Raw genomic sequence first — 23,411 nt, forward strand, 5'->3', positions numbered from 1 at the left:
AGTTGGGGTGAGGTCTGGGACAGAGCCAGGAGTTGAGCACCACCCGGCACTTTGGAAAGTCAGCAACTTGCGCTGTCAATTAATCGCAGTTAACGTCTGTGATTAACTGAAAGCAAAATTCACGAGTCATTTTTTTTAATGCGTTAATCACATGCCTGTGGGTGGGGCAGAAGGCACCACCGGGGGTGGGCGGGCACTAAGCCTCAGCCCGCAGCTCCATAGACAGTGGAAGGGCTGAAGCAGCTCCAGCCTGCAGCTTCCCCGGCGGCAAGGGGGCTGGAGCCCTGTGCCCCGAACCCTGACAACAGCTGAAGTTCTGAGCCCCAAACTGGACTGAAGCCCCGTGCCATGCCCTGAGAGGGGCTGAAGTGCTGAGACCCACAGGGTTGAAGTCCTGAGCCATTTGCCCCCAGAAGGGCTGAAGCCCTGAGCTGTAGCTAAGAGCCCCCAGCCCTAACCCTATATTTGAAAGTATAGAAGATCCCCAAAATTTAAATAAATGGTATTCTAATATTGTTTAACAGTGCAATTAAAACTGCTATTGGTGTACTGTGGCACTAAGGAATTTGAGAGTTTTCAGGAGACGGGGTGGTTTTTGATTAGCCCCTCGCCCTCTTGGTAGTATTCCCCTTTTGGGATAGGGGATTGGCCATCCCATTTTGGATTCCTGGGTGACAGGTGATAATTAAATTGATCTGAGAGAAAAATAATGCCCACCTGAGCTATTTTTGGTTCAAGGCTTGAGCCTTCCACAGATATTCAAGGTTCTTAAGGTCAGAAAAGACTTGCACTGGGTGTAGGGCTCCCTCAAGGTGATGGTGCCAGAATTCCAAGACTAATTTAATTGTGAGTAGTTTCTTATCTATTATCTTATCATTTCACTCTTCAGGGGGTGAGTTTTCAGGAGTAGTTGGTGCAGGAGTGCAACATGTGCTGTGGAGCATGCTTCTGAGACAATGTGGCATCGATGGTTACATTGGAGGCCTGGCTTCCACTATGAATGCCTGGGTCGAGTCTGGGTGTGCTAGAAGCAGAGCAGTGGTGAAAGCAGCCTTGAGCTGTTCAAAAGCATAGCGAGCTTCACGTGTCCAAACAAATTTGATGGTCTTGCAGAATAGGTTGGTTATTGGGCTATTTACTTTGAAAAACCTGTAATGAACAATTGGCAAAATTTGCAAAGCCCAGAAGAACTGTAACTCCCAGAGGGAATAGGGCACTGCCCAGTTGCGGATGGCCTTTACCTTCTGGGGGTCCATCTTGACTCCTTCTGGGGAAGGACTGGTCAAAGGTACATTTTTCCATTGTCACAAAAAGGCCAGGCTTCTGCAGTCTTTTCAGGATGGAATGAATGTGGTAACAAATCTGTTTAGGATTATCTGAAAACACACGTATGTTACTGAGATGGATGATTACATACTGGTCCAGGATGTCTTGAAATATGTTGTTCATGAAGTGTTGAAAGGTTGCAGGAGCATTTGTTAGCCCGAATGGCATTACTAAATATTTGAAGTGCCCATAGCTGGGTTTGAAGGACAGTCTTCCATTCATCTCCTACCTTGATGCGCACTAGGTTGTAAGCATCCAAGAAATCCAGTTTGGTGAAAATTTTGGCAGAACATACATGATCTAGTAACTCTGATACTAAGGGCAAGGGATACTGGTTTTGGACCATCACCTGGTTTAGGGCCCGACAGTCTACAGAAAGGCTTAGCATTCCGTCTTTTTTCTTAATGAAAAGGGCCAAAGCTCCTGCTGGGGAGGTAAAGTGCTGAATGAAGCCCTTGTCCAGGTTTTCCTGGACACACACACGAAGGGCTGCCAATTCTGGTTTGGACATTGCGTAAATATGTCCATAAGGGACCTTTGCCCCAGGCTGCAGATCTATGGGGCAGTTGTAGTCCTGGTGCGCAGGTAGCGTGTCTACATTTTTCTTTTTTAAAAATGTCTGCATAATCCTAATACTCTTCAGGGAGATGGGGACTCAAGCTTGGGAGTGACTTCTTCTGGTTAGCCACCACCATCTTGCGTTCCCCCACAGGTGCTGTTGTTTCCAACTGGCTACAGGAAACCGGGACTGGAGGCTTGAAGCCAGCTGCACACAGGCAGACCCTTCAGCAGTATTCCGAGGGAAAGCAGACCCTTTTTTTCTCGCCAGGAGATGCCAGAGTCATGCTGCTGCAGCCAGGTAATGCCAAGAATTAGGAGGCAGTGTAGAGAATGGATCATATTGAACTGTAGCACTTCCCAAAGAGGCAGGATTACAGCTTTGAGGGGTTCTGTTTCCTGCATTACTGGTCCTGAGGACAGGATGTATCCGTGTATTGCCTCTATGAGGACTGAAGTAGGCTTTAAACAGAGGGGGATTTGTAGTGACCAAGCAGCTTTAGCATCTATGATTTTATTGATAGTCCTGGAATCAATCAAGTTCCACTAAGGGGGAATCAGTTTGGCCTCATTCATGGTACATAACTTTACTCATACTTGGAAGTGTTGGGAGGACCTGCATGTCCTGGATCAAGTTTCTCTTCAGGGCTGGGGAGTAATTCCAGAGCATAGAGCTCTGGTGGTGCCCAGGCTGTCTCTCCCCCACCATAGGGCCTGGGCTCACTCATTTCCCAATTCCTTGCGGGTTTAGGTCAACAATGGACAAGAGGCAATGGCATGTCCTCGTGCTTCGCAATAAATGCATAGATTAATGTGTGGTCATTGTTTCTTTTCTTCCAGGATCAAACATTGGTGACATAGATCAACCTGCATCAGTTCATAGTTGGACTCTAGGGTTTCTGACGTGGGGTGTGAGCAAAGTGGAGGCAGGGTGCCCCATCTCTCTTCCTTTCATAGATTCAAGGACTGGAAAGGACCGTGAGAGGTCATCAAGTCCAGTCCCTTTCCCTCATGGCAGGACCAAATACTGTCTAGACCATCTCTGATAGACATTTAGCTAACCTACTCTTAAATATCTCCAGAGATGGAGATTCCACAACCTCCCTGGGCAATTTATTCTAGTGTTTAACCACTCTGACAGTTAGGAACTTTTTCCTAATGTCCAACCTAAACCTCCCTTGCTGCAGTTTAAGCCCATTGCTTCTTGTTCTATCCTTAGAGGCTAAGACGAACAAGTTTTCACCCTTTTAGATACCTGAAAACTGCTATCATGTCTTCGCTCAGTCTTCTCTTTTCCAAACTAAACAAACCCAATTCTTTCAGCCTTCCTTCATAGGTCATGTTCTCTAGACCTTTAATCATTCTTGTTGCTCTTCTCTGGACTCTCTCCAATTTCTCCACATCTTTCTTGAAATGCAGTGCCCAGAACTGGACACAATACTCCAGTTGAGGCCTAACCAGTGGAGAGTAGAGCGGAAAAATGACTTCTCGTGTCTTGCTCACAGCACACCTGTTAATGCATCCCAGAATCATGTTTGCTTTTTTCCCCAAGAGCATCACACTGTTGACTCATATTTAACTTGTGGTCCTCTATAACCCCCTAGATCTCTTTCTGCTGTACTCCTTCCTAGACAGTCTCTTCCCATTCTGTATGTGTGAAACAGATTGTTCCTTCCTAAGTGGAGCACTTTGCATTTGTCTTTATTAAACTTCATCCTGTTTACCTCAAACCATTTCTCCAATTTGTCCAGATCATTTCAGCCAGTTCTTGTTGCGGAGAAAGAGATCAGTAAAAGCACCCAAGTGGGTTGGGGTCTCAACGTGGGTTAGCTTATCCTTTACCACCTCACCAAGGCCACACCAAAAATGCAGAATTTGGGCTGCCTCATTCTACTCAATGTCAGCCATGAGGTGACGGAACTAGGCAGCATACGAGATAGCTGGCCCTTGCTCTTGCTGGAGCCTTCATAGTGTGGCTTCTACTGGGCAACTGTGACGAGGGTCATCAAATGTGCAGAAAATGCTCACAGGAAGGTGTTCCAGTCTGTTAACACCTGGCTGTCCTGCTCCAGCATGGGGGAGGCCCAATCCAGGGCTTTTCCAGCTAGCAAACTGATCACTAGTCCCACCCTGGCCAGTGGAAAAAAAAAAAGAGGAAACTGGCTCAGGAACTTCCTGACCCTCTGGTGGTTTCCATCAAAAAGTTTGGGTAGTGGTACTGCAGGATCCTGTTCAGAAGGCAGTGATCCAACCCAAGCCTCTCTTCCTGGGACTGTAGAAGCAGCTCGCGGAGTGTCTAATTTTCCACTAGGAGCTGTACCACTTGGGAGTGGAGCAGATGATTCTTGGTTTGGAGTTGCACAACCCATTCCTGAAGTTCTAGTAGCCCATGGGGTCCAATGGGTGATGGTAGACCCGTCCCTTCCATATCCCTGTTAAGGGGCTCCTGCAAAGGGGGTCAGAAGCAGGTCTGGGCAAACTGTAAGGGACCATGGCATAGGCGGTCTGTACTAGCGGTCACAGCGGGGCTGGTGTCCACACATCAGGGACAGTATTTAGTGAGCAGAGGTCAAAGGAATTGCTAGACCCGGGTTCAATAAGCAAGAATTCAGGTCAGAGTCAGGCTGAGGTCAGAGACCAAGATCAGGGAAGTACCAGGCTAGAGTCAGGGGGCCAGAGTCAGAGTCAAGCTAAGGTTGGAGGCTGGAGATCGGGAGACGAGTTGAGATCAATTGCAACATACCCAAAGTTGTGTTGTTGCCTAGACAATTTGCTAGGGCACCCCCAAGGGTTAACTAGGCTGCTCAGCCAATCAGAGGGTTGCATGGCATTGTCACTCTGGCTTCCTTGGGAATATTTCCTACAGAGCCTATTCTCCACAGTGCTCTCTAGCTCTCTCTCTCCATGGCCTCTCAATGGCATTGTGGTAATGTCAGCTGTTCCATGCTCTGCAGACCCAGATTCTAGTCCCTGCATCCTTACAGCAAGGCGCTCCATTATCCTGTATAAGGTAGGGCTCAGCTGTTCTCCAGTACTGTTTACCTTATCACTTGCAGCCTGAACCTCATGAAGTGTCTGGCTTGGACGTATGTAGGCTGAAGGGGGAGCACATCCCCACGATGAATCTTGTACATAGTTAATGCAGCATGATGCTACTCTATCCTTCTCTCTCGACTTGGGGATTGCCTTTTGAGGTGGAGTTCTAAGAACAGGTTAATGGCTCAGGAGTCCCTGGCATTATGACTTGATTGTAGCAATAATGGCCGGGAGCACAAAGGGTCCCCATAGTTGGGACAAAAGCAGAGAATCTGCACATGGCCAGTCTTGTTCTTCTATCAGTCCCAAAGATCAATAGTGTTTAGAGACAGAACAGTTGCCTGTTTTGAGGGGGTGTGCAGAAAGCTGCATTACGCAAGAAAAGCGATTAAAGAAAATTCTTAGAGGATCTCTGCAATATCTCTCCCACTGGTATTTCTGTAGGATGGTGGCAATACCACGACCCCCTGCAACTCCTTTCTGAGTCAGGACCCCAATTGGAGAAACACTGGTCTCCTCCCTGAAATCTGTATAGTATAGGGTAAAAGCGCACAAAAGATCAGATTTCACTGGAGGAGACCGGATTTCAGTCTGTGATGTGTTTCTCATGGCTGTGAATTTGGTAGAGCCCTACTCATTGAACATGCTATCTGCAATCGCTGTCTCAAGCTCCTCTTCTCCAATTCCATCCTAGATCCTTGCCAGTCTGGCTTCTAACCCTTGACCTTTTGCTCTCGCCTCTTTGTAGACAAATCTCAGAACCTACTCCATCCTCATCCTCCTTGACCTGTCAGACATCTTTAACAGTTTACCATGATCATCTTCTTGAAACCACGTTCTCCCTTGGCTTCCATGACTCTGTCCTCTTCTGGTTTTCCTCCTACCTCTCTAATAATTCTTTTAGTGTGCTCTTTGGAGGATCCTCCTCAGCTGCCCTCCAACTGTCTGTGGGGGTTCCACAAGGCTCTGTCTTTGGTTCTCTTCTCTATCTATACCTTATATCTCGGTAATCTCATCCACATACACAAGTTCAGTACCATCTCTGTGTGGATGATTCACAGATCCTCCTCTCTACTCCAGACCTGTCCCTTTTGTCCAAACTAACATCTCAGCCAGTCTCTCTGACATCTCCTCGTGGAGCTTTAGCCCAAGCTCAACATGGCTAAAACAGAGCTCTTAATCTTCACCTGCAAGCTCTTCCTCCGACTCCTTTCTCAATCACTGTGGATAACATCACCATCCCTCCTGTCACTTGGGCCCATAACCTAGGCATCCTCTTCCACTGGGACCTCTCTCTAGGTCCTCACATGAATGCTACATCTAAGTCTTGCAGATTCTTTCTACATAACATCTCTAAAATATGGCCTTTCCTATCCTTCCACACAGCTAACACTCTTGGCCTGGCTCTCATGATCTTGTGTCTCATCGTTTACTCCATTGTTATCTTTTCTGGCCTTGACAAACACAATCTTGTCTCATTGATATCTATTCAGAATGCTGCTGCAAAGATCATTTTCCTAGCCCGTTGCTTTGACCATGTCACCCCTCTCTTTGCATCCCTCTACTGTCTTCTCCTTCTCTATCAAATCAAAATTAGCTACTTTGTCTTCACTTCCGAGGCCGTTCATGACCTATCCCTGCCCTTCCTATCATTTCTCATTCAGTATCAAAAGATTGACTCCTTGCTCCAATTGGCCCAAGATGCCAGCCTCCACTGCCCACCTGTTACATTTTCAAAACAAGCACCCGCATGCTTTCTCCCATGCTGTCACTCATGCTTGGGAGAATCTCCCCGGAAACATCTACAAAACTAAATCCTCCTTCAAACTCTTTTGCCAGGAAGCCTGCAAAAAATTTGACAGTAACTAGGTTGCTGGCATACTGAAACAAGAGCCTATCATATTGACCAATATTGTCTCAGTGTATCCTTATACTGTATCCATCTGTTGTCTGTTGTCCTGTACTTAGACTGTAAGCTCTTTGGGGCAGGGACTGTTTTTTGTACAGCATCTAGCACAATGAGGTACTGGTTGATGACTGGGACTCCTATGCACTACTATAATATAAATAACAACAACAACAACAACAACAACTGTAGCACTAAAGTCACATAAAAAACAAAACAAAAACAAAAACACAACAAGAGCCTGTCCCTCTTTGGTTTCCAAACAAACATTTTTTACTACAATTATGTATATGGATTACCCATACTTCACAGTTACGAACTGAATGTGTAGACATATATGAAATTATTATGTTCGCATGCCATCAAGGATAGTGAAGAAACCATTCATCTGCATGCAACAGTTTGCCTGTAGGCCAACAAAACGAGGAGTGGTTTAACAAAGCATATGGCATCAGATGATTCTCAGCTGAGGGAAACACTGAATTAAGCGATAGGCATAATTTAGCCATTACTACATTTTCAAAAGATTTAAAAGTTTGAAATAGTTCTACGAAAGTTTTACTAAAAACAAAAAACAAAACAAAACCATCTCTTTCGAGGCAGAGCTCAATTGTGAAAACGATGTTGCTTACCTCCTGTTTCTGTATTATAATAGTAGGTCTGACCATCTTCACTGACTCCTTCCACCCATACTCCTGTCTAATGAAAACACACAGAAAGTAAATTAGTAAATAAATTTTAATGACTAACCAAATAATTGCTGACAAACTATAAAGATATTCAGTCCTCCAGTACTTTCCAGTGATGGTAATTATGATGTGTTTAGGGTCTGCTCCAACTCATATTAAAGTTTTTGGAAAAAATTCCCCATGGACTCTGCTGAGAGTTAGATAGGGACCTCATAACTTAAAGTAATACATGTGCAAACATGCACACAGACACTTTCTATATTTCACACATATTTACAAATATTAGTTATTAAAAATAGGATGCTCAGTAGCAAACACTGTAGTTAAGGTTGCCAAATAGTTGAAATTACAACTTAATCCATTATTATTTTCACATGCTTGTGGCAGGGCTGCCCAGAGGATTCCGGGGGCCAGGGGTCTTCGGTGGCGGGCGGCCCCCCCTTCGGCGGTAAGTCGGCGGTGGGGGGTCCTTTCGCTCCAGGACCCACTGTCGAAGTGTCCCGAAGACCCGTGGCGGGGGCCCCCTGGCACTGAATTACCACCGAAGCGGGGGCCCCCTGCTGCCAAAGTGCAACTGGGTCTTCAGCGGTAGTTTGGCGGTGGGGGGCTCCTGCTGCAGGTCTTCGAGGCACTTCGGCGGCGGATCCCGGAACGGAAGGGCCCTCGCCGCCCAATTATCGCCAAAGACCCGGCTGCATTTTGGCGGCAGGTCCCACTTTGGCGGTAATTCAGTGGCGGGGGGTCCTTCCGCCACGGAGCGGAAGAACCCCCTGCCGGCGAAGACCGGGAGCAGAAGAAGCTTGGGGGGCCTGGGCCCCACGACAGTTTTCCAGGGCCCCGAGAGCGAGTGAAGGACCCCGCTCAAGGGGCCCTGAAAAACTCTCGTGAGGGCCCCTGCAGGCCCCAGGGCCTGGGGCAAATTGCCCCACTTGCCCCCCACCGCTGGGCGGCCCTGGCTTGTGGCTTTCCAAAACATTCACTGCTTGAGTTTCAGAGTGGTAGCTGTGTTAGTCTGTATCAGCAAAAACAATAAAGAGTCCTTGTGGCACCTTAGAGACTGAAATATAAGACTCTTTGTTGGTTTTACTGTTTGAGTTGACATTTTCCATAGTTGGTTTCTGACCTAAAGTTAACAGAAAAGTTCTCAGAAAGTCTTAGAAAAATTCATCTAGGAGATTTAAAGTTTTGTGAGGGTTGGAGAAAAATAACTTGAACAAACCCTACTCCAAACGGAAAACAAAAATAAGTTGTCTTCCTTCCTTCCAACACAGTGCTAAGCAACAATGGCTGAAGATTGAAACTTGACATGAACATAGTCCCCACTGAGGACTAAGGCATTTCCTTATTTGGAAAATATATTAATTTTCACACTACATTAATAACAAAGTCGTGACTGTTTAAGAAGTGCATACTGGACATGAATCTTCGAAATTTCCCTTAAGCTGCACACAGATCTAGCCTGCAACGTTATTTTTACATTAATGTATGTGGGATTATAATTCATCACATACACAACAGTCTTGACTTCATGCAATGCTAGACTGCATTTTTTTAAAAAGTCAAGAAAATCAAAAATTAAGATTCGCTTTGTAACATTTTTGATACTATATATAGCAGGGGTCGGCAACCTTCGGCACCTGACCCATCAGGGTAATCCACTGGCGGGCCACGAGGGGGGGCCGTGCCTGCGGACGGCCAACGTAAACAAAATGTCTCCTGGTCCGTCAGCAGATTACCTTGATGGGCCACGTGCTGAAGGCTGCCGACCTTACTATATAGAAATCTTTGTATATTTGCTGGTGAAATGAAATCAGTTGATTCGGAGAAGAAAAACAACCCCTTGTGAATACATTTTCTCAAGGTTTTGTTCTTGCAGTTTTACAGTGTATTAGTTTAAATAAGAGGAAACAAAAGAAAAATTGTTTAGCATAACTAGAAAGCAGACAACAAAAAACAGCCTGTAGTGCAACTTGGCCCTTTCTATTATAGCACAATCTATTAGGGCTATGCGATGTATTCTGGGCATGATCCAGCAGAGCACTAAAGCAGATGCTTAACTTTAAGCATGGTATGACCCAAGAACCCCTTAATGCCAACTGTCAGGGGCATTACAGGAATATCTTGATTCTGGTATGTACGCTCTGGTTCACCGAAGAATATCAATCTTGAATGAAAGCTGGAGTCACATTGGTGAACAGGGCGAAACTTCCATCTTGCCCCCCCCCCCCCGCGCACCCACCCTGATGCGCCTCCCCCCGCGGTAGCTCCTCCCCTCCACCCTGAGGCGCCCCCCCTGTGGCAGCTCCCCACCCCCAACCCTGAGGCATCCCCCTGTCCCAGCTCATCCCTGCCCTGCCTCCTCCTCGAGCACGCCATGGCCCTTCTCCCGCCTCCCAGGCTTGCAGCATCTAAGCTGATAGGCGCCGCAAGCCTGGGAGGCGGGAGAAGGGAAGCGGCCACAGCGTGCTCGGGGATGAGGCAGGGCAAGGGTGAGTTGGGGCAAGGAGTTCCCCTGCGTGCTGCCCCCCCGCCTTACTTGCTGCAGGTGGCCCTCCTCGTGCTCCCCTGCCCCAGCTCCCTCCGCCTAAATGCCGGTGGCGACCGGGGTGGCCGAAGATCTGTCTGCTGTGGTCACTGCCAACGAAAATGGTGCCCCCCAAATGCCAGTACCCTAGGCGACCGCCTAGGTCGCCTAAATGGTTGCACTGGCTCTGATTGTGGAATGTATGTACGCATATTATGTAAGGAGTTATACATACAGACTTCACACAAACAAAATACTTCTGTAACTAACACACATGCACACAAAATATGTTTTTGAAGACTGTAGCAAGGCATTATTCACCAGCAGAGGTGACAATCAGGTTGTCCGACAGCCAGGAAGTAAGATATGTATCTCTCTCTGTTGGGATGTAAATTAAGTATTGCACACTAACACAATGGATGTCCACTTACATACAAAGTTAAATGTTATCAAAGAGATGTGAAGTCAACAGGGAAGCAGCACACAGGAAAAACAAGCCACATGTACCACCATGAACTTTGGAGGTATATGTAGAAGGCAAAGAAGACACTCCCTCATCCTGCCCATCGAAGTTAACGGACAGCACGTTTGCATTCAAGAAAACAAGATCACAACCAGCCTTTGTGGAAAACACTGCAGACTGGGTGAGACAAAACTTCTTTAGATAAGAGGTTAACCGGAAGAAGAGCTCTGTGTAGCTTGAAAGCTTGTCTCTCTCTCTCATCACCAGAAGTTGGTCCAATAAAAGATATTACCTCACCCACCTTGTCTCTCTCTACATCTATCAGCATCTATATAGCTCTTACCATTGTAGTAGCTAAACTTCAGTACACAGCACTGGTTTATTACTCCACCCTGTAAGTTTGTGTGAGGTCTAAGAAGAAAGTTAACTTTCTGAAGTTTAGCTACTACAGTTTTAAGAGATATATAAATGCTTATGGACATACAGAGAGACAAGGTGGGTGAAGTAATATCTTTTATCGGACCAACTTCTGTTGGTGAAAGAGAGACAAGTTTTCGAGCTACACAAAGCTCTTCTTTCTCCTTCTTTCTTCAGGAAGTTAACCTTCTGCTGGCTGTAAAGCAAGGCGAATCCCTGAACCTAACTAGTAATCCAGCATACATACAACATGGGGAAGGCACCATTGCTTTTAGCATTTCCTACTTCGTTTGCTTATGGTTGCAATCTTAACACTTATTATTAGTTTTTCCATTTCATTTCCTCAGTGTAGTTTAAACAAGAAAATAACAATTCTGCAGCATTTTGCACAACTCCATAAATTGCAACACTACATTAGATGTGCTGAAACCTTAACTCTAAAATCAGGAAGCTGAATTAAAAACACAACTGTGCAACTATATAGCTGCAAGAAACACATATATATGCAGCACTGTGGAGTTCCACAAATACTGCACTACATAGTTGCATAGGATTTACTGCAATTAATGTTTCAAAAAATGAATAGACATAATTTAATCTGCATAAAAGAAACAAGCAAAATTTTAAATTGCTTATAGGTGGAATTGCTCAGGCAAACTTAATTCTGGCATTTCTTAACTTTTGAGTGCTTGACTTTGCAACATTAACATTCTTTTAACATAGTTTTTGGGTGCGTGTACACACACACACACACACACACACACACACACACTCTGCATGTATACCCTACAAATAATGTTTCCTAAATGAGAACTAGCCACATGTAAAAAGTTTAACACATTAGTCATTTCCAAGCAAATGATTCTTAAGAATTATTTTAAAATGTGAACATATAATTTTTTTTCCTGTGTTGACTGATTTGCAAAAGGCAGAACAGGATTTGTTTGATTTTTTCCAGAAAGATTCAGCTTTTTTTTGGCTGAAACACAGCATCAAATGTTTGACTCCAAAAGAATAATTTTTAAAAAGTTATCCGCAACTGAAAACAGGAGTTGGTAATGAAAGCTGAGTTTTAACGTTAACTGTAGGTTTCACAGCTCTATGTATTCAAGCTACAATATATTTTTCTAAGATCCACAAAATGTAGGTTGTTTGAATTCAATATCGTGATTAATACATGCATGAGAGATAAGTCAATTAGGGAGCAAAAAGTTTTGTAAAGAAAGCCATAAGAACAAAGAAATAGTACAAATAACATTTGATTACCATTTGTGAGTTCCGAGAGTTGTCTTGAAATCCTTCAGGTTTCTCCCACTGTGATTCTTTAAGCAGAAACATATTTCATTTACCATTTCTGAAACCATTTCAATATTTACTATCCACTATTACGACAAATAGTTGACTAGAACATATTGCAGTTGTGTATGCTCACCCATGCATGACTAATATATGTATTACACATTTAAAAAGAAATCACACTGGGTCAGATTGTGATCCCCTTACTCCACTGAAGTAACCGAGACTAAATGTGGAGTAAGGATATGACAATCTGGCCTACTATGACTTGTAAATTTCTATTGCATTATAGTTGATATACAGTTGTCCTATAAGAAGATATTTTAAATGTACTACAATCAGCCAGGAGAGATTGAGAAACACAAGACTTTCACGGTTTGGAAGTTAAGAAGGACTGAGAATTACACCAATGTCAGTGCCTAAGAGAAACCATGTGTAATATACCCATCTAATCATAATATAGGACCCCTTCAGCGCTCCACAGCAAACACATTCATTAAGGCCCTATCAACACATTGTGTTCCTGACCCCAAATAAGGTGATCAGTTTAATCCTGTGCAGGTAAACAAGAAACCCAGTAATCATAGTCTAATCTCATTACCTCATTTACCCTAAAATACTATTGGTACTCAAATAATTACCCATTTTATACTTGAGTCCTGATAAAGTGGATTCTGATTGCCCTTTTTTGGGTGGGGGGTGGAGAGGGGATTAACCTTCTGTGTATTTAAATATAATCTTTGTAGACTGTCAAGAACTTCAAGTTCTTGACACCCATGCATCTGATGAAGTGGGAATTCACCCACGAAAGCTCATGCTCCAAAACGTCTGTTAGTCTATAAGGTGCCACAGGACTCTTTGCTGCTTTTAAAGAACTTCAAGGAATGTCCATGAGTTCTCCTGTTATTTACTGATTAATAAAAGATCAACAAGGCCCATCTTAAACTCTGGACACTCTCAGATAATTATAAAAGTCATGAATTTATAATATATAATTGTCCACATACTAATACTCAACTTATCAACACAGATAGTGGAAGGTTAGCAAAGTGTATGGTGCCCTGCTTTGTTCAGAAGGAATAACTAGATCAGTATTAGTTCCTTGCCATTATTTACCTCCAGTTACAGTATTATAGTAATACATGTAACCCTCAGGGGAAAGTCCTTGCACCCATTCCTTTGTTTCATCCAATGGCACTTCTGAGGTGACTTTTCTCTTTTTTTTCTTTTCCTTCTTTTCTTTCTTTTCCTCTGGTTTACTTTGTGTTGAACTGGGACTTATAGAATCTTAAAGAAAACAACACCCACATTTTTCAAAGTTATAATCAGAATTTACTTATTGGGCATTCCTCATACAGACAACAGCAAATATCAACTTAGTCCAAAGTAGTTTCTTCTTTCATGATATATTATATATCAAAAGCTTTTTTAGTATAACACTATACTATTATGAATCAGCCTGAGAATCACCAGGAGAAACAAACTGAAAAATTTAAATTCAAGGATTACCTCAGAGCTATTGAGCATGGAGTCAACAGAAGCTAGAAATCAGAAGAGTTATGGAGGAGACAGTCTCCATGGAGGGTTCAAACTAACAGGACTAATTTAAAAAATGGTGGTTTACCCTCATGGTAACAGAACAAAAGCACAAAATGGGAGGAGATTAAAAGAAGAAAAAAGGACTCAGTTAAGGGATGGATGCAAGCTCAACTATTAGCTATGCACTAGTCTCCATTGGGAAAATTGGGACCCATAATTAATGACTGGTGCAGCTCCACCAGTAACTGTAATAACAGAAACTGTACAGTAGATAGTGCTTAGGCGCTTTTTCTACCACCTGAAGTGTACTGAGGGTTAGAGGACATGACGGTAAAAACCCTGCTTACACAATTTAACAACTTCTACTATTGCTAACACTGTGGCAAATTATCTGTCCCATTTTTGCCAACGTAAACACAATTCTGCAGTTTCTGCAAAACTAATACAAAAGAAAGTCCTATTCCATATTATCTCTATTGCTGCCTTTAAGCCTTTTCTGGCAGCTACAGGAACTACCTGACTTAACTCCAAGCCTTTTCAGATCCTCTTGATACGCTTTCAGTGCAGCTTCCTCCATTGCTGCAAATTCCTTTGACATTTTTTCTTCTTCTTTTGCCTTTTCCATACTTTTCTTTTTAATCTACAATGTAAAAAAGGGGGGGTGGGGGAGAGAAGAAATAGACCAAAGTCATAAATAAAAGAGATAAAAAGTTAAATGTTTAGAGAAAAAAGGAAAAATTCAATTTACCTCACTAATTTTCTTTGCCACATTTTCCTTATGGTTCTTCCCCCTTTCATGAAATTCAATGCTCTTAAAGAGAAAAAAAGTAAATTAAAATACAATGACAAAATAATTTGCAGGAAATTATTTTCCTTTGGTAAACTACAAATATATACCTAGACAAGAAGAAAAATTTATTTAAGCTGGAGTTAAGACTGAATGTACCGAACAATAACGCAGATAAAAATTGTTATGAAAAAATCCAACCATTAGAAACTTAGGAAATACAAAGTAAAGTTTAAACATAAAAGAAACCCAGCAGTAGAAAGAATGGAAATGAAGTTATATTCTGAAAAATGGAATGGTGAAGTTTTATATTGACTGGGTCTCAGTGACATCAGATGTTTTGTATGGGGTTTTAATGTAAAAAATATATATATTAAACAAATTAAAGAGCAGTGACCCCCGTGGGGTTTGGGAGTTTTTCATGGTCCATGGTTCTCTAGCTCCCTTCTATGCTCCCTTCTCTCAATTTCCACTCCCCTTTACCTTCCAAGTCTATAGGACTTACCATAGACCTTACTGGATCAGTAGGAACTTATGGGCCTCATGAAGACATATTAAGATCCACCGAGCTCTTGAGGACTTTAAAAACTCTCCAGTTAAGCAAATTTGAGACTGGGAGCAGAAATCAAGGTATGTAACTAGGAGATCGGGTGGACTGGGAGTAGGATGTGGATAATTTAGGAAGACAATTGGAGAGCCTCTAAACCAAAAAGGCTGCCAGATAGAGTAGGGGAAACAGAAACCTGAAGAGCTTAGGAGTACTGCAGAAGCACTAAGGGAGGTGTGGTAAGAAAGCCGTGGGGAGTCTAGGAGCTCTTGGGGTTGTAGGAATCACCTCCTAATCCAGGTGCTAGTGTACTTGCCGACAAACAAGGCTCAAAGGTACTTCTGGAGGCCTGGCGTACCAACATGATAAATGGTGCATGCTCAAAGTGATAATTTGGTCTTAAGTGCTTAGAGCACAAACTTTAGAAGGTCTTCAGGAGAGAGGCAACACTACTGTGCTCTTGTGGATTCTGTTGACATTCTAAGGTCCACAACAGGTCCTGTAGACTTTAGAAGATCTGCACAGAGACAAAGCTTCAAGACAATGATAGGTATTTACCTGGGTGGTTTTTACTGCACCAGGAAAAACTAGTTAGTCCCAGTTCAAGACATTTTCTGTTTTAAAAACTGTTTTATTGATGCATACCACATCACACTTCATTTTAGTTACATATTCAAAGGATCAAATTCAATAAGGAAGTAGATTTGGATATTAATTTAGGGTTGTACAAATAAAAAGTAAAACTGCAGTAAGGGTAATACTAATATATGCAATAAAATATTGAACTTTGGAATGTCTGTATACATTTTGGTTCAGTATTTTCTCTAGGAAATTATACATCATGACTCATATTTCAGTTTTCAGTATTATATATATATTATATGTACTGCAAAACTATTACCATATTGGTAAATATTTTCAGTCATTTTCATTAGTATAGTCTAAGAATAATTTTATTTAAACTGGGTTTACACTGATATTTACCAGTGCCCTGTCCAGGCTAGTTTTTCACAGGAAATGGCCAACCGTGCTTCAAGGTGGACCAAAATTCAAAATTATGGAGCCTGAGAAAATGGAACTTGATTCTTCAGACCTTTTACACATAAATAAGGAATGCAGGATCATGCCTTAGGGCTCCAGTCTTGGATTGAGGTCCACAGAAGTACAGGAGATTTTTAATGCAGGATCCAGGTCTTAATTTGCAAGTCTTTTTTTCCCTAGTTTTATAGCTAACATGGCTTACAAAGGCATATTTAAAACAAACAAACACTAGGCAAACATTACTTTACATGTCAGTAAACAATACTAAAAAAATATTTAAAAACATACAATTGATATTCTAGTACTAGTAATATTACACTAACTAGACCAACATACAGGCTTGTTGTCTGCTATCCAGCACTTGCAGTAACCACAGAATTTCTTTGGCTGTGATTTCCAGTAATCAGCCCTAAACAGAAACAAACAAATAAATAAATTAGAAAAAAATTAGGTAGATTTATGCATAATCAGAAACAAAATAACCAAAGTAAAAAGTTCTGAAACAGAGAGCATCAGAAACCAAGTCCAGCCTTGCCATGGTGCTTGGTTGTGCTGTAAAGGATTTCTTCTGCACAAGTTTTTGTGGACAGTTTAGAGTGCCTATTCTAGGCTAAAAACAATATTTATTAATGACTTTGACTGTTTCACAAAATAGATCAGAAGTTCTCAACTTAGAGATTGTGCCCAAGCTGTTATCTGTGGCTTTGCAAAAATTTCCACAGACCCAAAGACTTCACTTACAACAAAAATTATGTTTTTGGTGCTTCTATAGTCAGATAACCTTCCAAATATTAATAGCTGCAGTAGTTAGGCTTACTGAATATGTAACACTGGGGAATGCACAATTCATGATATTTGCAATAAAAATGTACACTAGGAAATTTTTTAAACTATCAACATAACATAAATACGTACTTCAGCTATATAGCACGATTTTAAATAAAAAATGTAGTGCTATACTATTTTGTGGAGAGGGAAAGATATATTTTTGGACAACTCAAAACTGTGCATAGGATTCTGGAACAGGTCTGGAATAGATTCTAGGTTATGTCCCAAAATGTATTAGGCCAAAGACTGGAAAATTTGAAATAGGCAATTAAAGAGCCAGGTCCACAGCACCTGTTGCACCTTCTCTCTTGGTTGAGAAGTTGTTCCTAAACTATCTCTAATTCTTTTAACAAATGGAAAGTGAATCCCCATGATAATCCCTGGTTAACTTTTGAGAGGCAGAGGAACAGTTTCACTTTTAAGGCTCTAGTCTTCGAAGTGAATGAGCATTAATAGCACTGTTAAAGGACTCCACATTCATAAAACTTCAAGTAGTATATCATGTGGGACTCTCTATCTGCTAAAAAAAGAAAATACAGAAAAATAAAAAAAAGTGCTAAAGTCACCAAAAGTCAAGAAATGAAAGAGGTGAGGTTCCTAAACTATTAACTCTGCTACATTACCCATAAGTATATTCTATTCTTGTTTTCCTTAATAAATGCGTCATTTAGTAGGTTACTCCATTCTGCCATTACATCCCTATCATAAACAGATAAGTAAGAGTTAATAGAACAGAAGTACTTCATATCTCTTTTGCCTGGAAAGGGTTAACAAGATCAGTGAGCCTGGCTGTCACCTGACCAGAGGACCAATCAGGGGACAGGATACTTTCAAATCTTGAGGGAGGGAAGTTTTTGTGTGTGCTGTTAAGTGTTTGGTTGTTGTTCTCTCTGGGTTCTGAGAGTGACCAGACGTGCAACCAGGTTTCTCTCCAATCTCCCTGATACAGGTCTGTATAGATTCAAAATAGTAAGTACTAGATGATAAGGCGAGTTAGGCTTATGTTTGTTTTCTTTATTTGCCAATGTGTATTTGGCTAGAAGGAGTTCAAATGTATATTTGGCTGGAAGAAGTTCAAATTTGTATTTTGCTGAAAGGATTTTAATTTGTACTTGTATACTTAGGCTGGGAGGGTATTCCCAGTGTCTATAGCTGAAAGACCCTGTAACATATTCCATCTTAAATTTATAAAGATAATTTTTCCTGTTTTTTTTCTTTAATTAAAAGCTTTTCTTGTTTAAGAACCTGATTGTTTTTTTATTCTGGTGAGACCCCAAGGGACTGGGTCTGGATCCACCAGGGAATTAGTGGGGAGAAAGGAGGGAAGGGGGAGAGAAAGGTTAATTTTCTCTCTCTGTGTTAGGATTACTTTCTCTCTCAGGGAGAGTCTGGGAGGAGGAGAGAGAAGGAGGGGGAAAGGTGAATTTTCCTCTCTGTTTTAAGATTCAAGGAGTTTGAATCACAGTGATCTTCCAGGGTAACTCAGGGAGGGGAAGCCTGGGAGAGGCAATGGTGAGGGAAAGGGTTTACTTTCCTTGTGTTAAGATCCAGAGGGTCTGGGTCTTGGGGGTCCCCGGGCAAGGTTTTAGGGGGGCCAGAGTGTACCAGGCACTGGAATTCCTGGTTGGTGGCAGCGCTACAAGTACTAAGCTGGTAATTGAGCTTAGAGGAATTCATGCTGGTACCCCATCTTTTGGATGCTAAGGTTCAGAGTGGGGAATTATACCATGACAATCCCGTAGGAGTCACTGGGCTCTGCACAGGCACTGGAGCCTGTGCGAGCACATTTAAGGGTTGGACTGTGGCCTACAGCGGAAATCTTGGCTTCACTGAAGTCAAACAGAAAATTCCAATTGTCCTCAATGGAGCCAAGATTTCATCCCATGTTGTTAAATGTGTAAGAACCATAAAGGATGTGGATGTGCAATACTGCAGACTTTAATCCTACTGCATTTCATGTGTGATTTTAACTGTGAAAACTATGGCTCCAACCCTCCGAAAACTTATACACATGCTCAATTTTATGCACTGAGTAGTCCCACTAGGAGACTATTAAAAGGGGTAGATTCCCTGGTCACCACGCTAATTTCATGTCACTTAAAGGAAACTGAGACTGTCACCAGAGACAATCCCCCATGTAAGGAGAATCTCCACCATCTCAGTGGAACACTAGAACCCTTCCCCCATTTGGAATATAGACGCTCCCTGACTTATGCAAGTGTTCTGTTCCAGAACGCCTTGCGTAAGTAGAAATTTGCGTAAGTCGGGGACGTATACGCGACAATTACGCAAAAATAACCCCCAAAACAAACCCCGCCCCCCCACTTACGGAACTTTTTCCATAAGTGCGGGTTTGCGTAAGTCAGGTTTGTGTAACCCGGGGAGCGTCTGTAACAGCAAGAAGGGGTGTGTCAAAGTCCTGCAAGGGACACTGGCAAAAGGTTGCTTAATTAAGCCTGGTCTATTGTGATTTTTTTTAATCGATATACTAAAGCAGGGGTTGACAACCTCAGGCATGTGGCTCGCCAGGGTAAGCACCCTGGTGGGCTGGTCCAGTTTGTTTACCTGCTGCGTCAGCAGGTTCAGCCAATCGCAGCTCCCACTGGTCGCAGTTCACCGTCTCAGGTCAATGGGGGCTGTGAGAAGCAGCACAAGCCGAGGGATGTGCTGGCCGCGGCTTACTGCAGCCCCCATTAGCCCCAGTGGGAGCTGTGATTGGTCAAACCTGCCAACGCGGCAGGTAAGCAAACTGGCCTGGCCCACCAGGGTCCTTATCCTGGCGAGCCACGTGCCAGAGGTTGCCGACTCCTGTACTACACTGATACATGCACGAGTATGGATGCAGTTATATTGCTGAAGAGCACCTTTATACAGATATAACTGTGTCCACAGTAGTGGGATCATGCCACTGTAACTATACTGGTATAGTTAAAGCAGTACAACTTTCTAGTGTAGACTAGGCCTAAGGCACCAGAATCAGGGAACTATAAGCAGCTCCCTCAGAAACATGCCTCTGCACTGTACCTGTGCTATGCTTGCTACAAGCCCATGGTGCATAAAGTTAAGCACATGCTTAGCTGTTTGTGAGATTGGGGCATAAATTTGTTAAGCACTGTGCATATTTACCGAGTGTTAAGTTGTTTACATGAAGAAAAGTTTATTCTCTTTTTGAAATATGCTACATTAAAAAATTATCATATATCAAAGGTAACTGGATATATGTTAAAATAATACTTGAAACAGAAATGGTCAATATAGTAAAGAAAGATGTAAATCAGGCATCTGTTCTGGGATAAGCTCTCACAGTTCTTTGATATAACAGATGGACTAGCATGACAAACATATGCAGAGATAGCTCTCTCATTGCCTAACGAAAGTACGCATTGCTAAACTGCTGATAACATACTGAGTTTTCTAGGTCCCAAATCCTTTTAACCAGGGGTTCTCACCAAAAAAAAAATGTTGGTGGCCTCAGAGTGTGGCCACCAACTCTTGCTGGTGGTTGCTCTGACAATTTTTCCTAAAATACTTAATTAACTTCAGGAAAATCACAAATATGCACATATCCATGTCCAAAGCATTATAATTTATTTATGTAAGGTTTTTTGCAGACTCAGTAATCAAAATAACATACAGTTCTCTATTCCTAACTGGATCTAAACAGAATAAAAACACAAATAAGGTGCTTTGCACATTGTCATGTTCTTGTCTTTTTTCTTATTGTTTCTTTTGCCTTTTGGGGGGTGGGGGGGGATGCTTTTCTTTTTTTAAGACTTGCTAGCTAGTAAGTCTGCTGTGGAAACTGATAATAACAAACATACAAATGCAGCAAAGAATCCTGTGGCACCTTATAGACTAACAGACGTTTTGGAGCATGAGCTTTTGTGGGTGAATACCCACTTCCTCAGATACTAAACATACAAATATCACTTTCACAGCACACTTACTCAATCCCAGCAAACCCAGAAATAAATTAAGCCCTGGATGGGGAAGTGGTTATGGAAGCACTAGGGTGATGGGGCACTGAAGGAGGCAGCACGGGCCAGGGTTAATTGGGGAGGGGGAGCTCAGGGCCAGAGCCCAAAACCCTTTGCCCAGGGAATGGAGCCTGGGGATGGAGCCCAAAGTCCCACGGGTGGAGCCTGCCACCCACCACCCCAGGGCTGAAGCCCAATCCTACACCAGGGAAGGTGGGGAACACACACTGGCTGTCTGCTCCTCCAGCTTTTCTGGCCCCAGAGACAGCCAGGACCCAACCACTGCTGGCAGCCCCAGGGGAGTGGCCGCTGCTTTGCCCCTTCCCCCGCATCACCACCCAGCAGGCTGTGGCTGCTAGAAAAGCCCCTTGTGACTACAGGCGGCCACAATACCCACATTTGATAAACATTCCTTTAAACAATACAACAGATTGGGATATATCTGCACCAAATTGTGTACTCCATTTTGTCATGTAACTTCCATTTTGTATTATAACCTTCATTTTTTGCTATGTGCTGAACAGGTTTGATCTTGCCCAAGGCAAGTCTATTATAATGAATTCCTGACAGCCACCCTGCACAGGAAAGGTGTTTGATGCCTTGTTGAAGAACTATGACTGAAAAGCCAACACAGAGCTACCTAGGGTCATGAACTGTCTCCCAGTTGTCCAGCCCCAAGGACAATGTTTTTTGTACATGGCTTGTACATCTGCCGTTTCTCAGTCTGGGCACATGACACTAGAGACTGTATTTGGGGGGTGGATTTCTCAGAGATGGGGTCAGTCCCTTGGAAGCAAGATGTGTAGGACAGAAAAGGCAGGAGGTGGGTCTCTGCCCAGCCTGAAACACTGAGAAACCTCAGACTCACAGAAGGAATAAGAGTGAGACAAAACGAGTGACGGGTTTGTCTCAGAACTTCTGTTATTTTGCAGAGGTCTGTAACTCTCTGTGTCTTCTAAGATTAAAGTTACTGTGGTTAAGAAATTCCTTTGCTAAGCCTGTGTTCCTTACTTTCCTGTCAAGTTGCTTCTGAAGGGGTGGAACTAGAAGCCCAAGTGACCCCAGCTGAGATGGAACTCTGTGTAAATGACCGGGTAGAAGTAAGGGAGGTAAGAGGCACTGTTTTCAGGGTTTTTGGTGGTTGGATTGTAGATAAGATAGTTTGTGATCATGTAATTAAAAGCTGTATCATAATGCACACATAAAATGGCAAGTTAAAGTTGCACAAGCAATCTTTATTTCAGCATTTCCTAACTTTTCAGCACTTGACTTTGCAATCTGAATGTTCTTTTGTCATTTTGCAGGGGATATAATTACTTATACAGTGTCAAATTACTGCTTTGCAATCCTGTTTAAAGAAAAGTTTCTTGCCCCAAATGCCTGTATAGTCTAAGGCTCCAATTCTTCAAAGATGCATGCGTTTATCTTTAAGCATGTGAGTAGTTCCACTGAACTGAATAGTTATTCTGGAATAGCTCCCCATGTGGATACTCTATTCCAGAAAAAAGTCATTTTAATTGCATAATAATCAGTGTGCTTCCAAAGTGATGGCCAATCTCCCTGGAGGGGCACATTTAGGACAGGCCATCCCATTCCTGCAGGAAAGAGCCCTGGTGGAGTGTGACATGTCTGTGCCCAGCAGTGGCATTGAAGGAGGCTCTCACGGGGTACAGCAGAGTTTAGGACTGAAGACAGGGCAGGGGGCACAGGGCTCCAGGCCTAGAGTTTGGTACAGTGGATGTAGGGAGCCATAGGCTAGGGTGAGGGCAGCAAGTGAAGTAGAGGCTTGCAATCCAGCCAAGACCCGATGGGACCACCCAATTACAACGTTCGAGTTGTGTCAGGTATAAAAACAACTTGATGGGCTCAGATTTGGACTGGCTGTGGTCTGGTCAGGATTGGATTGGGCTTTAAAATTAGGGTTGAACAGACCTCTAGAAGCCAGTAGGGAACAAGTTCTCCTGGTACTGTGCACAGGGGTCCAGGTCAACGGCCACAACTGCTCACCCCAGGGAAGGCTTTCACAGCATCTTCACCCAATAACTGCTCCTCAAAATGGCAGAGAAAGCATAGTCTTGGGACCTGCAGGCAAGGGCATGGGGCAAAAATCAAGCTCTGAGTTAATGGGAACATTTACGTTGACTTTCAGGGGGTCAGGATTTCATCTATTGTGTGCTAGTCTCACCTTGAAATTTTTCTCACATTTCAATGCTAATAGATGTATGTATCCTGAATTTTCAGCTGAGGTGACAATACAGGTTTACCTGCTCAGGATGCTAAAACTAGGAAGCACCAGTCTAGCTTTATGTGATATTTATCCCAACTTGCCTAATTTCTTTAACAGAAATCATTTTAAATTCACAGTGCTATTTGACTAAAGATTACCCAGCCTTTTTCCTGGGAAAAGACATGAACATTGTATCACTGTTATCAAAAATCTGCAGACAGTCCTGCAACTGGATGCCTCTTGATTTAAA

The 23,411-nt window shown here is 42.9% G+C and overlaps 1 protein-coding gene across 1 annotated transcript in view; it reads right to left on the reverse strand.

Annotated features, from left to right (window-relative positions):
• WBP4 (WW domain binding protein 4) overlaps positions 1 to 23,411 on the reverse strand; it is a 37,877-nt gene that overhangs the window by 9,852 nt on the left and 4,614 nt on the right. Inside the window, exons 2-7 of the mRNA XM_030565985.1 lie at positions 16,466 to 16,538; positions 14,503 to 14,565; positions 14,271 to 14,394; positions 13,332 to 13,502; positions 12,186 to 12,241; positions 7,459 to 7,525 (exon numbers count right to left, since the gene is read on the reverse strand). Of these exons, the coding sequence (XP_030421845.1) occupies positions 7,459 to 7,525; positions 12,186 to 12,241; positions 13,332 to 13,502; positions 14,271 to 14,394; positions 14,503 to 14,565; positions 16,466 to 16,538 (554 nt within the window). The remainder of the gene's footprint in view (positions 1 to 7,458; positions 7,526 to 12,185; positions 12,242 to 13,331; positions 13,503 to 14,270; positions 14,395 to 14,502; positions 14,566 to 16,465; positions 16,539 to 23,411) is intronic.

Source organism: Gopherus evgoodei, chromosome 1 (assembly GCF_007399415.2).
Source record: "Gopherus evgoodei ecotype Sinaloan lineage chromosome 1, rGopEvg1_v1.p, whole genome shotgun sequence".
Lineage (NCBI taxonomy): Eukaryota > Metazoa > Chordata > Testudines > Testudinidae > Gopherus > Gopherus evgoodei.